The following is a 13,887-nucleotide window of genomic DNA, read 5'->3' on the forward strand; positions in this document are numbered from 1 at the left end:
AACAAAGCCAACATGCCTGATATGCAATATTTCTGTTTCAAAAAGTATAACATTAAACGGCATATATATATATATATATATATATATATATATATATATATATATATATATATATATATATATATATATATATATTTTGTCCACCTCCGTAGTGTAATGGTCAGCATGCTCGCCTACCATTCTGGAGGTCCTGGGTTTGATTCCCAGGGGGGTTTAATAAATATAAGTGATTTTTTCACTCTAATATTTATTCAATATTAGACAGGACTGATACCTGAAGGGGAGGGCTGATCACCTTTCCTTCATGTGTAAACGATCGAGATAACACTGCGTTTATATGAAGCAGTGCCCTATGCACCATTAGGGTGCGGATAAGGGTTTTATTATTATATTAGAGTAGGTGTTATACATCGGCCAGCATTCGGAGCCATAGAGGAGTGCGAGTCTGACAATTGTCATTTACATATGTTATTTTTTCAGGTTTTGAAAGGAATGAGAGTGTTGATGGCGATGAGTTGGATTACGCAGTGGATATAAAAGGGGTAAAGGCGAGCTGGGCATCTGACCCCAGTTGCCTCTCCTTGAATGGTATTAATATCCAGATACCCAAAGGAAAGCTGTGCGCTATCATCGGCTCCGTAGGATCTGGGAAGGTACCGAAAAACCACTTTTCCAATGCTTTCTGTATTGTTTTTTTTTTTATAGATGAGTGTTGCATTTATTATTAACACGTTGTCGGCGGGACACGGCATTTGCCGTTTTTCGCGGACTGTCGGTCAACTGCGGGACACGGCAAATGCCGTTTTTGTCGACTGTCGGTTATCGGCGGGAAACGGCAATATACGGGTTTGCTATCAGCGTGAAATAAAACGCGTTGAAGGGTAATCTGCTACCTGGGTGCTAGGCAATAGTCTGTTGACGTTATTTGAGATGTCTTGTCCAGATTGGCTAGTGTGTCGCTTGTAAAGGCATCCCCAGAAATCTAGAGTTTTTATGCGATCTCAATCTCAAGTTTAGTTTGAGCCATTTCATGTATTGGACTATTTTTCATACCGCTCGCACTGTTTTGTTTACTGTTTGGTGTGTTATTATTTGAATATATTAGCATTGTATAAGGAATGATACCTCGGAGGGGAAGACTTATAGTTTACAATGCTTCTAAAATTGTGAAATACGGAATACTTAATTAAAAGTTATGATTATAATTTATTTTTGATGATCAAATGTCATATATGATTTCTTTGAAAATTTCAATCGAAAATATTATTTGGTTTAGAAAATGTGTCAATTTTAAGAAAGCGATATATTTTTGCGCTAATCGCGAAAAACACCCGCTATAGGCTAGAGTCTATTGTTCGAAGCGCCCGACTCCAGTGTGTTAACCTTGCTTATTATGTACAAGGTTTATAGATCAGTAGATTTTTCAGTAGATCAAGTAGATCATTAGTAGATTTTTTTATCTTTTTTATCTTTTTATCTAGCTAGTAAAATGTTTTGTTTTAATCTGCGTACAATCTGGGAACAGGGGGGATAATCTAGTTTTTAATTTAAGTTTTGCATAGCAAATACTGGTATCTGAAGTTCTGTTTTAATTCCCAGGGGGGGTCAAATAAATATAAGTGAGTTTTTCACTGTAATATTTAATATCATCCTGGACTGGTACCTGAAGAGTAGGGCTAATCACCTTTCCTTTGTATATTTAACGATCAAGATAACACTGCTTCTATATGATGCAGTGCCCTTTACACCATTAGGGTGTGGATAAGGGTTAGAACAGTAAATACCACATTTCTTAATATCTATTGGTACATGTGTTTCACATCCCGGCCTTCTCATGCCATCAGGCCAATCCCGAACTTCTCAATATTTACTCATTGCGAAAATAAATTAAAACTCCTCAGGAGAACAGAGGAAGACCGAGAAAAACTTGGCACGATCAGGTATGCCAAATACTTGAAAGTGGTCAGGTTAGGAGTCAAAACAATCGGCGGGTGTGTATGAGGAGATGCATGAACGTGGAAGAGGCGAGGAATGTTTGCAAAGACAGAGTGGTGTGGCGTTCCATTCTCTCTGCCTACCCCTGCGCGGAAGCGGCATGATGGTTAGTTAGTTGACTGTCATCAACAGACCTTCCGTTCCACTAGAAGAGGGTTGGGCATTTTGTGTCCTAGCTTGGTTTATGGTACCAATGTCCTTGGTTTGTTTAATAAGTTCACCATGTAATATATGTTTGTTCCAGAGTTCTCTGCTCCAGCTACTTCTGGGGGAGCTCCCCGCCATGGCAGGCAGTGTGAGCGTGCAAGGGGAGGTATCCTACTCCAGCCAGGAGGCGTGGCTCTTTGTGGCTACCGTCAGGAACAACATCCTCTTCGGCCTGCCGTATGACCACAGGAGATATAGAGAGGTAAAGCATCCCACAAAACTCGGGAGAGATCACTCTATGTAAATTCACAATAAAATCAGGATACAATTTTATATTGTTTTGTTAATTTTCAATAAATTTCACAGCTTGGTTCAAAAAAAAAATTGCTTTGCAAGAGCAGATCTGTCAGGAAGCCTAGATGCTTCTATATCAGATCTGGGCATGCGGTGGGGGAGCTTTCAAAAGATCACTCAACAAAGCACATCACTCATACAATTTCTGTTTGAGACCACTATAGAGTAATCACTCATAATGTTGTGAACTCTGAAAAATAATCTTTTCAAATTATACTTCTTCTTCTTCTTCTAACCCTTGCACTGCATCGTTTTGACGCAGTATTATCTTGATCGATATTCACATGAAGGTAAGGTGATCACTCATGCGTTTCAGGGACCAGTCCAGGGTACTTTTAAATAAATATTAAAGTTAGAAATCACTTATATTTATTTGACCATATCGCTCACTCCTCTCAAGAAAGTCATAAATAAAAATCATAAATTTTCAGTTGTGCATGTTTTCGGAATGCCCAGAAAATGTACTACAGTATATCCCAGCAAAAGCGGCTTATTTTTAACTTAATATTTACCCGCTACAGGGCAAAAAGTGTTGTTTTTGCATTTTGAAGAAATGATATTGTTTAATTATTTTTTTAAATATACAAAATATTTTTCAAATGGAGAAAAAACCTTCAGGTTTTACCTAAAAATATCTGTTGCACAGTAAAAAGTTCAATAAGTGGCTTGATATTTATTTTCAATACATTGTTTTATATTTTTAAACTTTAAAAACATTCTCCCGAAAAATCAAGTTTTTTGATTTATGACGTTCTTGAAAGGAGTGAGCGATATATGAAGTGATTTTATGAAAAGTTATCTTTTATTAAAATAAAAAATAAAAAATCACAAAGTCACTGCTTCAGTTATGAATGGTAAAGCTGATATAATTTATGATCGTAAGCCTAGGTAAATACATTCTTGACTTCTGTATTTGTACCAACTCACTGCATGTTGTTATCAGTAGAACGAAAATCGTTCAACAAAATTATTTAGCAGATATATTTAATATTATCTCGAGAAATAATAATACTTTGTGTGTCTTAATAATAACAAAAATTTTTCGGAATTCGCGGACCACATCTTATCTAATAATCATTCATTCAATTTTGAAGATGGGATAGAAATTTTGCATTGTAATAACAGAACTAGTCAAATTAATAATTTAGAGGTGTTAGAAATAAAAAAAAGCGGTTAAACAAAAATTAAATATAACTAACAACCAAATAAACGTTAGTCAAAGTCCCATTTTTAATATTTTTCCCATAAAATCAAACCCAACCTAAACAGAGTTATCCCCTTCCTTGCTCTTACCCCTCCTTAAAACACCATTACCCACCCCTACCCTTTTGAAACCCAACAACTTGTACAGTGTTTCTTTTTATATATATATTTAGTAATAAATGAAACCCTGAAGAGGGCAACAGGTTGTTGCCGAAACTAGTTGGTTAATAAAAATGTGAGTGGATCAAAACACAAAGTATTTTTATTTCTCGAAATAATATATTAATATGATCCACAAAGTTAATGCTTTCAACATTCAAAACAAGATATATTTAAACTTAAATAAAAACCATTACAAAATAAAGATAATTTTTGCAAGGACATATAGCAAGATATTCTTTATGAGTCCTCTGACCTCCACTGCTAGATATAGGCCTCTTCCCACTCTTTCCATTTGGTTGGTTGGTTGCTGCTTGCAGCCAGTTTCAACCCCCCACAGCGATTATGTCGTCAGACCATCTCTTTTGGGGTCTTCTGACACCTCTTTTGCTCTCCTAAGATCTCCTGTTTCTCTATATGTCCTGCCTATAAGAGGTACTAGGACAAAAATCTATATTCGCAGTATTTTTACATAATGAAAACTATGCCATGTTCTCTCCGATTCCGCAGCTTCACATGTTAACTAATGCCTTTGATAGTATAGATTTATTTAATATATTGTTATCCACCTTGAAGTCTGTACTTTCTCAGCATTTCTTCTCCATGTTATAATGGATAAATTTAAATGTTGTGTTCCACTCTCTCTCGCTGCTCGCTGATAGTGTGTGAAGGAGACGTGTATTGACCAGTGCTTACTATTTGTTATTTTATTATTATTTTATGTTTAAGACTTTTTGTTTCTCTATTAGTGTATTCATTACTGTATTTTTTATATTAGATACTGTATATATATCGCTCACTCCTTTCAAGAACGTCATAAATCAAAAAACTTGATTTTTCAGGAGATCGTTTTTAAAGTTTAAGAATATAATAAAATATATAGAAAATAAATATCAAGCCACTTATTGAACTTTTTACTGTGCAACAGATCTTTTTAGGTAAAACCTAAATGTTTTTTCTCCATTTGAAAAATATTTAGTATATTTCAAAAAATAATTAAACAATACTTTTTCTTCAAAATGCAAAAACATCACTTTCTGCCCTGTAGCGGGTAAACATTAAGTTAAAAATATACTTCTTTTGCTGGGATATAGTACATTTTCTGGGCATTCCGAAAACATACACAGCTGAAAATTGACGATTTTTGATTTATGACGTTCTTGAATGGAGTGAGCGATATGTATTACGTTAAAGGCATTAGCCGTTCAATAAATAAATAAATAACTGTTACAAAATTACTACACCCACATAAAGTGATTTTTATAAAACATTATTTTTTATTTACAACATTTTGAGTGTGTCCAAATACTTGTTCACAAAATCTGGATTATCTCCATTAAACATTATAGGAGTTATTTTCATATTATTTTTTGACATCTCATCAAAGATGAAGAAGAATATGGAAGTCTGGGCATTTACGGGGCTTACGACCGTCATAGGCTGGTTTAAGTGATCACTTTACACACGTGTAACATACACCAATTCTACCCATTATTGACAACCACACTACTCAAATTCTTGGAAGTTCTATATATATGAACCAATTTAGAAACCTTGTTCATGAATCACTAGAACTTCACTAGAGACATCTATTGGTGAGATGTAAAGAAGCTTTTTATTAAGCAGAAACTCTTATATTAGCATGTGAGGTCCGAATCCTGGATTATAATCACACACATGAGAAACGCCAGAAAATACCATTTTCATTTTTATCATTAAGCTTATAATTTGACCAGATAATTTATTTACAACATTTTGAGTGTGTCCAAATACTTGTTCAAATATATATATCTAAATTGGTTAATATATATAGAACTTCCAAGAATTTGAGTAGTGTGGTTGTCAATAATGGGTAGAATTGGTGAATGTTACACGTGTGTAAAGTGATCACTTAAACCAGCCTATGACGGTCGTAAGCCCCGTAAATACCCAGACTTCCATATTCTTCTTCATCTTTGATGAGATGTCAAAAAATATATTTTTTTATGTTATAAAAAGGAAAATTACAAGGCAAAATTCAAGCATGAATCGCAAAGTTGATATTATTTATGATTTAATCCTAGGTAAGTCTTGACTTCTGTATGTGTACCTACTGCGTGAATAGCTCTTTGATTATCTTATGCAAACTTGTGTTTGTATGCACAAGTTATGAAAATCTGTTTATGATTACTTTAGACTTTAAATGATAAGATTAAGTAACGTTTTCAGGTTATATTGCATAACATAAAGTTATATTGTATAACTATATATTTTCAGGTTATATTGTATAACTTAAATTACAATATTATTATCACTACTACTACCACTACTACCATCACGCCGTTTCTCTGCAGGGGTAGGCAGAGAGGATGGAACGCCACACTCTTCTGTCCTGACATACACTCCTCGCCTCCTTCACATCCATACATCTAGTCATACATGCCCTCCGATTACGCAGACTTTTGACACCGCCAGATTTTAGGTTCTGATTGATCTGATAGTGTCAAGTCTTTTTCGGTCGTCCACGATCTGTTTTCCTTCTCACATTCGCCACATATATTTTCTTAGTCATTCTCTCGTTATCCATTCGCCGCAAAGAACTCTTCCTAATCTTTTCAATTATTCTTCGTTCAGCCTTACATTCCTTTATTATATCGTCGTTTTTAATTCTGTCATACAATGATTATATCATGTAGGTCATATCTGTATAAAATGTATGCTTTTAACCCTCTCTTCCCGGTGTTGTGTACATAGTACACATTGCTTCTAATAACCATCAATATCTCTATAAATATAATAAATACAAGACTATAATTTTAGGTATTCCTCCATAACATATTTACGGTTGATTTAAAAAAAAAAATTAATAATAATCAGAACTTATCGGGTACATCGGAGGTATTTTGTGAATATCGGAAGCAAATTCGCATATAAACAGCGCGTGAAGAGTGTGCTGGAAGCGCGACACTATATTCGCATCTCACTCTTGCATACTTGTACTGTGCAAGCATGAAGAGCTCAAAGCTCAATATTCTCCGGCTAGCAGCTAGCGGGCTAGCGGCAGTGGCTCTTGGGCTTCTGAAAAGAGTGGACCTATACTTGTTTCGTGAGTGTTGCAAGATGGTTTTTGAATATTTTCAGCAAATAAATCTAAATAATTAAAAATTTTGACTTCATTTATAATTAATTCAGGGGATTAGCTATGAATGTCCGTATTTTTCCAATTTATAATCGCTAATTTTTTATTGTGTGTTAACTTCCCAATACCGGGATGCGCGTTTTTATTTTAACACCGTAAAGGAAAGGTTAAAAGTTAACACTGTTACGAAAGGTCTATATCTGTGATGTGTATAGTTATAGAAATGCTCTGGTCAGTCCCCAGCTTTATATTTTAATATTGGTAAATCTTCGAAATATGTTATTTGATGTAACTGGGATCTTTGGAATGTGAGGCATGTTTGTTATGGACATTAATCTCGGTAATTCCTCGACAGGTGGTGAGAGTGTGCGCCCTGGAGAAGGACTTCCAGCAGTTCCCGCGCGGAGACCAGACGCTGGTGGGGGAGCGGGGCGTGTCCCTGTCCGGGGGGCAGCGGGCGCGCATCAGCCTGGCGCGGGCCGTGTACAGGCAGGTGGGTGGCACGCAGACATGCGGGCGGGGGGGAGCGGGGGGGGCGGGCAGGGGGCGGTACTGACAGTGCGCTGCTTGCAGGCGCAGGTGTACCTGCTGGACGACCCGCTGTCGGCCGTGGACGCGCGCGTGGGGCGCCACCTGGTGGCGGAGTGCGTGGGGCGCCACCTGCGCGGCCGCACCGTCGTGCTGGTCACGCACCAGCTGCACCACCTCAAGGCCGCCGACCTCATAGTCATCATGAAGAATGTGAGTTCATTGATAAGTGTTGTACTCTTGATTTTCAACTTAGTGAAATTCTTTTAAATGCATTAAAGTTATCAGGTGATAACAACACATGTCGATTATTGACAACCACACTACTCAAATTCTTGGAAGTTCTATATATATGAACCAATTTAGAAACATTATTCTTGAATCACTAGAACTTCACTAGTTCTAGTGATTCAAGAACAATGTTTCTGAATTGGTTCATATATATATATATATATATATATATATATATATATATATATATATATATATATATATATATATATATATATATATATATAAATATATATATATATATATATATATATATATATATATATATATATATATATATAATATATATATATATATATATATATATATATATATATATATATATATATATATATATATATATATATATATATATATATATATATATATATATATATATATATATATATATATATATATATATATATATATATATATATATATATATATATATATATATATATATATATATATATATATATATATATATATATATATATATATATATATATATATATATATATATATATATATATATATATATATATATAGAACATTCAAGAATTTGAGTAGTGTGTAAGTGTGTAGTAACTTCACTAGTTCTTGTGATTCAAGAACAATGTTTTTTTAATTGGTTCATATATATATAACATTCAAGAATTTGAGTAGTGTGGTTGTCAATAATGGGTAGAATTGATGAATGTTACATGTGTGTAAAGCAATCACTTAAAACACCTGTTGAGGTGTCATTACTCATATATTTTGAATAATGCTAAAGAAAGAAAGGATGCATACAAAAAACATATCCCTCAGGCATCGAAAAACTAATGTTTGGACAAGGGAAAAGACCAAGGTAACATATGTGGCTCAAAGAATCGCGGAACTAAAGTGGAACTGGGCAGGTCATGTGGCACTTATGTCTGAGGATAGATGGACGAAGACGGTGCTTGACTGGAGGCCTAGAAGCGTGGGTAGGCCCCAGACAAGATGGCCCGATGACATTAGGAAAGTAGCGGGCCTGCACTGGAAGAGAGTCGCGTCCAACAGAGAACTGTGTAAGTCCAAGAGGGAGGGCTTTGTTCAATACTGGACACAAGAAGAAGACTGAAGTAAGTATTTATTTAGAAGTGCCTGTGAATATTGGGTGTATTTAGACTTAGAAGCTTAGTTAGTCCTATTGTAGAAGCTCTGGAAACAGAAGATATTATACTAACCTGTTTGGATAAGTCCTTTGTTTCCACATTGTCTAATAATATTCCCGTATTATATGAACGGCTTCATGTCATTTTGGGATTGAATGTAGAAGTATTTCAACTTGGGCGTGGTCAGGTCAGAAGTGGGAATAATCAACAGGAATGTATGAGGAGATGCATGAACATGGGAGAGGCGAGGATTGTTTGCAAAGTCAGAGTGGTGTGGCGTTCTATTCTTCCCGCCTAACCCTGCAGACAGCGGCATGATGGGTAGTTAGTTAGTCCTATTGAAGAGGCACTGAAAGGAGAAGATGTTTACTAACCTATTTGGATAAGTCGTTAGTTTCCACATTGTCACCGAAATAGAGCGGCAATAAGAAGATTTTCCAGCGCCAGTCCTACCAACTATCCTAACCCGAAAATAAAACTCTCCATGAAAACTAATCATGATCACTTCTTTATGCCTTCCTGTTTTACCACAAGGTTGGCAATCATCATGGCCACTCTGCAGCTGCTCTAAACAGTGACTCAGTGCTGCATTGGAACCACTCTCACAAGTTGCCAAGCCAGGATATAAGCCTTCTTCCTTTGCACAGTTTACTTTCGATTCGCTTTGTAATATAAAACATATGTGGTATTTCTTTCCACTTATAAAATGACCAAAGTACTTGGGATTTCTTTTTTTATAGTATCTATAACTGTCTGTCTTATAAAAACATCTTTGTTTGGAACTCTCACAAACAGTGGCGTGCATAGAGAATTAATTAGGGCAGGCAGTAGGTAGGTAGTGATGTAAGCTAGGTACTTCTCAGTAAGGTAGGGTAGGTGCTGGTTGCGTTTTCACTCTTAAAAATAGTTGGACAGTCGTTATTTTTTTGAAAATGGTTTCTCCTTTTGGGATTTGGAATATTGAAAATGATAAATTTGTTGGATTGGTTTTTTTTCTTTTTTAAATGACTAATGATTGTTCTCTGAACTGTTTTGATATTATGTCGCAACCTCCAGGGATCCGTAGAGAACATGGGCACATACGATGAGTTGGCATCTTCGGGGCAAGACTTCGCGAGTCTCTTGGCTGCTATGCAGGAGACCAGCAAGGAGCACGATCATGATGAGCTCAAGCCGTCCGCCAAGATCAGAAGGAAGGCCAGTCAGGTCTCAACCACGGTCAGTATGAATTTGATGATAACTGCTTCAAGAAAACAGTGGTGTACAAGCATAACTTTGGTGCTTTTTACTTTTGTGTGGAGTCAGCAAATTGGTCAATGGCCCATTTTTGGGTGTATCCAAATCATTGTTCACAAAACAGGGTTTCTCCAGTAAGGTCGAATCATGGGTATTGAAAGCTGTCCCACCGCATGCCCAGATCTGATACAGAAGCATCTAGGCTTCCTGACAGATCTGCTCTTGCTAAGCAATTTTTTTTTAACTAAGTTGCGAAATTTATTGAAAATGTGAAACAACATAAAATTGTATCCCGATTTTACTATGAATTTACATTTAAAAGCTTTCAATATACCTGTCTAAATAATACAAGGCTGTAAGTCCATAAGTATATAAGTTCCCCAGTGTAGGCAGTGAAAGGGATTAGTGTTTAGTTCAATTAGTCAGCTAGATCCGATTACGACTCGACGTTGGCCGGTACACAGACGCCCACAACCCCGACCAACACAGCAGACAGACACGGAACAGTGCAAAGACATTTTCAGAAAATGGTCAGTCATCGCATTTCCACTCAACCATTATTCATCGACACTATTTCGGATCCCTTTCACAAGTAACTACACATATATGTATATATACGTATATACACACATACACATATATATTTTTTCTTGATACATGCCTATCACAATCCTAACAAATGATGGACATAAAAAAAAAATTATAAAGAACAACCCTACCTCACAACCTGGCACAAAGTCCTAACCATGACACTGAAAGACAACAATAACACAACGCAGTACTTTACACAAAGATAACACCCTTACGATGCAACACTTTTGATCCAACATCATCATTTAGAAGTGACAAATACAACGTCCGCTCTATCAGTTCCTCCGCCGAGAGTCGAGGAATGATGCGTCGCCAGACGCGGAGCGGTGCCGGATCCAGCTCTACAAGTTAGTAAGGTTAAATACCTTCACCAATTCCTTTAATGGAATTAACGAATTCCTTTAACGAATCATGGGTAGAATGGTCAATGTTACATGTGTGTAAAATGATTCCCTTAACCAGCCAACGACATAAGCCATAAGGTCATAGTGACGACTTAACCAGCCTATGATATAAGTCAATGGGTGGCCAACATTTTCAGTAGCTGGGCCAGATTTTAGAAATGAGATTGCCTACCGGGCCGTATATGTATATATTTATTTGGTACTTTTCAAACTTATTTGCATGTTTAGCCTCGTAATGCCGTTTAATGTTATACTTTTTCAAGATAGAAACAGAATCATTGCATTTATAGTTATAGTCCATCTGTCTTGAAAACTTCTCAGTTCTTCTGTTACTCTTCTCTTCTTTAGTCCAACGTCGTTACTACTTGACGCCATTATGGGTTTTGAAATTGCCAGGATAGTGAAATACTCCCATATATGGGATATTATAAGAACTACACACGATGGAATGTTATTTTGGTGGTTTTCTGTACAAAAAAGGAAAAATGTGTGATTTGCTCCGCAAGTAAACACCGGGCGGGCCGCGGGTTGGCCACCCTTGATATCTGGCGGGCCGCGGGTTAGCCACCCTTGATATAAGTCGTAAGGTCATAGTGAGCACTTAACCAGCTTATGAAATAAGCATAAGGTCATAGTAATCACTCAACCAGTCTATTACAAACCCATATGGCTTGTCATAAGCCTTGTAATATGGCTTGTCATAGCCTTGTAATATACCCAAATTACCATATTTTTCTTCATAAATCGCTCACTCCTTTCAAGAATGTTATAAATAAAAAATAGACGATTTTCAGTTGTGCATGTTTTTGGAATGCCCAGAAAATGTACTATATCCTAACAAAAGAGGCATATTTTAAACTTAATATTTACCCGCTACAGGGCAGAAAGTGTTGTTTTTGCATTTTGAAGAAAAGGTATTGTTTAATTATTTTTTTAAATATACTACTTATTTTTCAAATAGAGAAAAAACCTTCAGGTTTTACCTAAAAAGATCTGTTGCACAGTAAAAAGTTCAGTAAGTGGCTTGACATTTATTTTTAACACATTGTTTTATATTTTTAAACTTTAAAAACGTTCTCCTGAAAAATCAAGTTTTTTGATGTATGACGTTGTTGAAAGGAGTGAGCGATAAGCCATAAGGTCATAGTAATCACTCAACCAGTCTATTACAAGCCCATATGGCTTGTCATAAGCCCTGTAAATACCCAAACTACCATATTCTTCATTATTTCAGTCGTCCATGGGATCGGAGCTGGGATTGAACGATGATGACGAAGAAGAAGAACTGGCCGCGGAGGAGCAGTTGACCGGAGGGATGAAGAGGTCCACCTATTGGAAGTACTGGAAGAACGGAGGAGCACCCTGGTTCGTCATGACGATGATAATTGTCATGATATTAGGACAGCTCTCCGCAACCATGTCCGACTTCTGGGTGACATATTGGTACATAATTTACATATTAAACTTACTAGAATGTATTATTCACGACCATGCATAGAGTGTCAGGAACGGGGAAGATAGTAACTTATGAGCAGGAACACCAGGCAGACTCTAGCTACTCTAACCATCCTATATCAAAAGGCATCTTTTCTAAAATTATGTTTTTAAAAGAGTAACCCACAAGGGTCTATTTTAGAGGCTTGTCTGCAGGTAGTTCCTGGCGAATGGACTCATTGGTGCGTCTAGCTGTCCATGGAATTCGGAGCATGCGCCTCCAACATCACATTTCTGCTGCTTTTATGGTCCATATATTAATATACCAATATTTCTCTTAAACGTATTAAAAGAAACATTACTGGTGTCCATTTCATTAAGCATTACATTGCTCATCCTACTTTCAAGAACGTCATAAATCAAAATTTGTCAATTTTCAATTGTGCATGTTTTCGGAATGCCCAGAAAATGTACTATATCCCAGCAAAAGAGGTATATTTTAAACTTAATATTTATCCGCTACAGGGCAGAAAGTGTTGTTTTTGCATTTCGAAGAAAAGGTATTGTTTAATAATTTTTTTGAATATACTAAATATTTTTCAAATAGAGAAAAAACCTTCAGGTTTTACCTAATAAGATCTGTTGCACAGTAAAAAGTTCACTAAGTTGCTTGATATTTATTTTTAATATATTGTATTATATTTTTAAACATTAAAAACGTTCTCCTGCAAAATCAAATTTTTTGATTTATGACGTTCTTGAAAGGAGTGAGCGATATCGCAGGCTCGATTTAAAAATGAATTTTGGCAGGACTCGGTGTGTATTTTAGGGATTCTGGTCTATGGAATGTGGTGGCGTAGAGTGATTATCCCAGTTTTGAGTAAAAGTAATAATGAAATCATAAATGATTTTGATTCTCACAGGACAAATCAACAAAACATAGTGGAAGCTGAGTTCAATCAAAGGAGTCAGTCAGACTTTCCAGTCATGGAGCATTTGGTGCAGAGCTTCAACGGAAACCACTCATTTCCGGAGTACGATCAGCTCGAGGCAGATGTGTCCAACTCCACCTTCTACTCCACGCTGGGAGCCAACGTGAGCCGGGCCCGCGTCGGCTCGGAGTTCAGCATCCACGACAAGATAGGCCTCTTCAGCACGGCCGAGTACCTGTACATCTACACGGGCATCATCCTGAGCTGCGTCTGCCTGACCCTGTCCCGGAGCATGTTGTTCTTCAAGGTGTGCATGAACGCCTCCAAGAACCTCCACGACCAAATGTTCCACCAGATTTTGAGGGGGGTCATGA

The 13,887-nt window shown here is 36.6% G+C and overlaps 1 protein-coding gene across 1 annotated transcript in view; it reads left to right on the forward strand.

Annotated features, from left to right (window-relative positions):
- LOC148311487 (ATP-binding cassette subfamily C member 4-like) overlaps positions 1-13,881 on the forward strand; it is a gene marked incomplete at its 3' end in the record, with an annotated part of 31,105 nt that extends 17,224 nt beyond the window's left edge. The window contains exons 8-14 of the mRNA XM_088256618.1: positions 481-653; positions 2,240-2,404; positions 7,332-7,469; positions 7,550-7,717; positions 9,973-10,134; positions 12,382-12,590; positions 13,505-13,881. Coding sequence (XP_088112744.1) covers positions 481-653; positions 2,240-2,404; positions 7,332-7,469; positions 7,550-7,717; positions 9,973-10,134; positions 12,382-12,590; positions 13,505-13,881 — 1,392 coding nt within the window. The remainder of the gene's footprint in view (positions 1-480; positions 654-2,239; positions 2,405-7,331; positions 7,470-7,549; positions 7,718-9,972; positions 10,135-12,381; positions 12,591-13,504) is intronic.
- Between the last annotated feature and the right edge of the window lie 6 nt (positions 13,882-13,887).

This window comes from Brachycentrus maculatus, unplaced genomic scaffold (genome assembly GCF_059751285.1).
Source record: "Brachycentrus maculatus isolate JH-2025_06_01 unplaced genomic scaffold, ASM5975128v1 h1tg000064l, whole genome shotgun sequence".
NCBI lineage: Eukaryota > Metazoa > Arthropoda > Insecta > Trichoptera > Brachycentridae > Brachycentrus > Brachycentrus maculatus.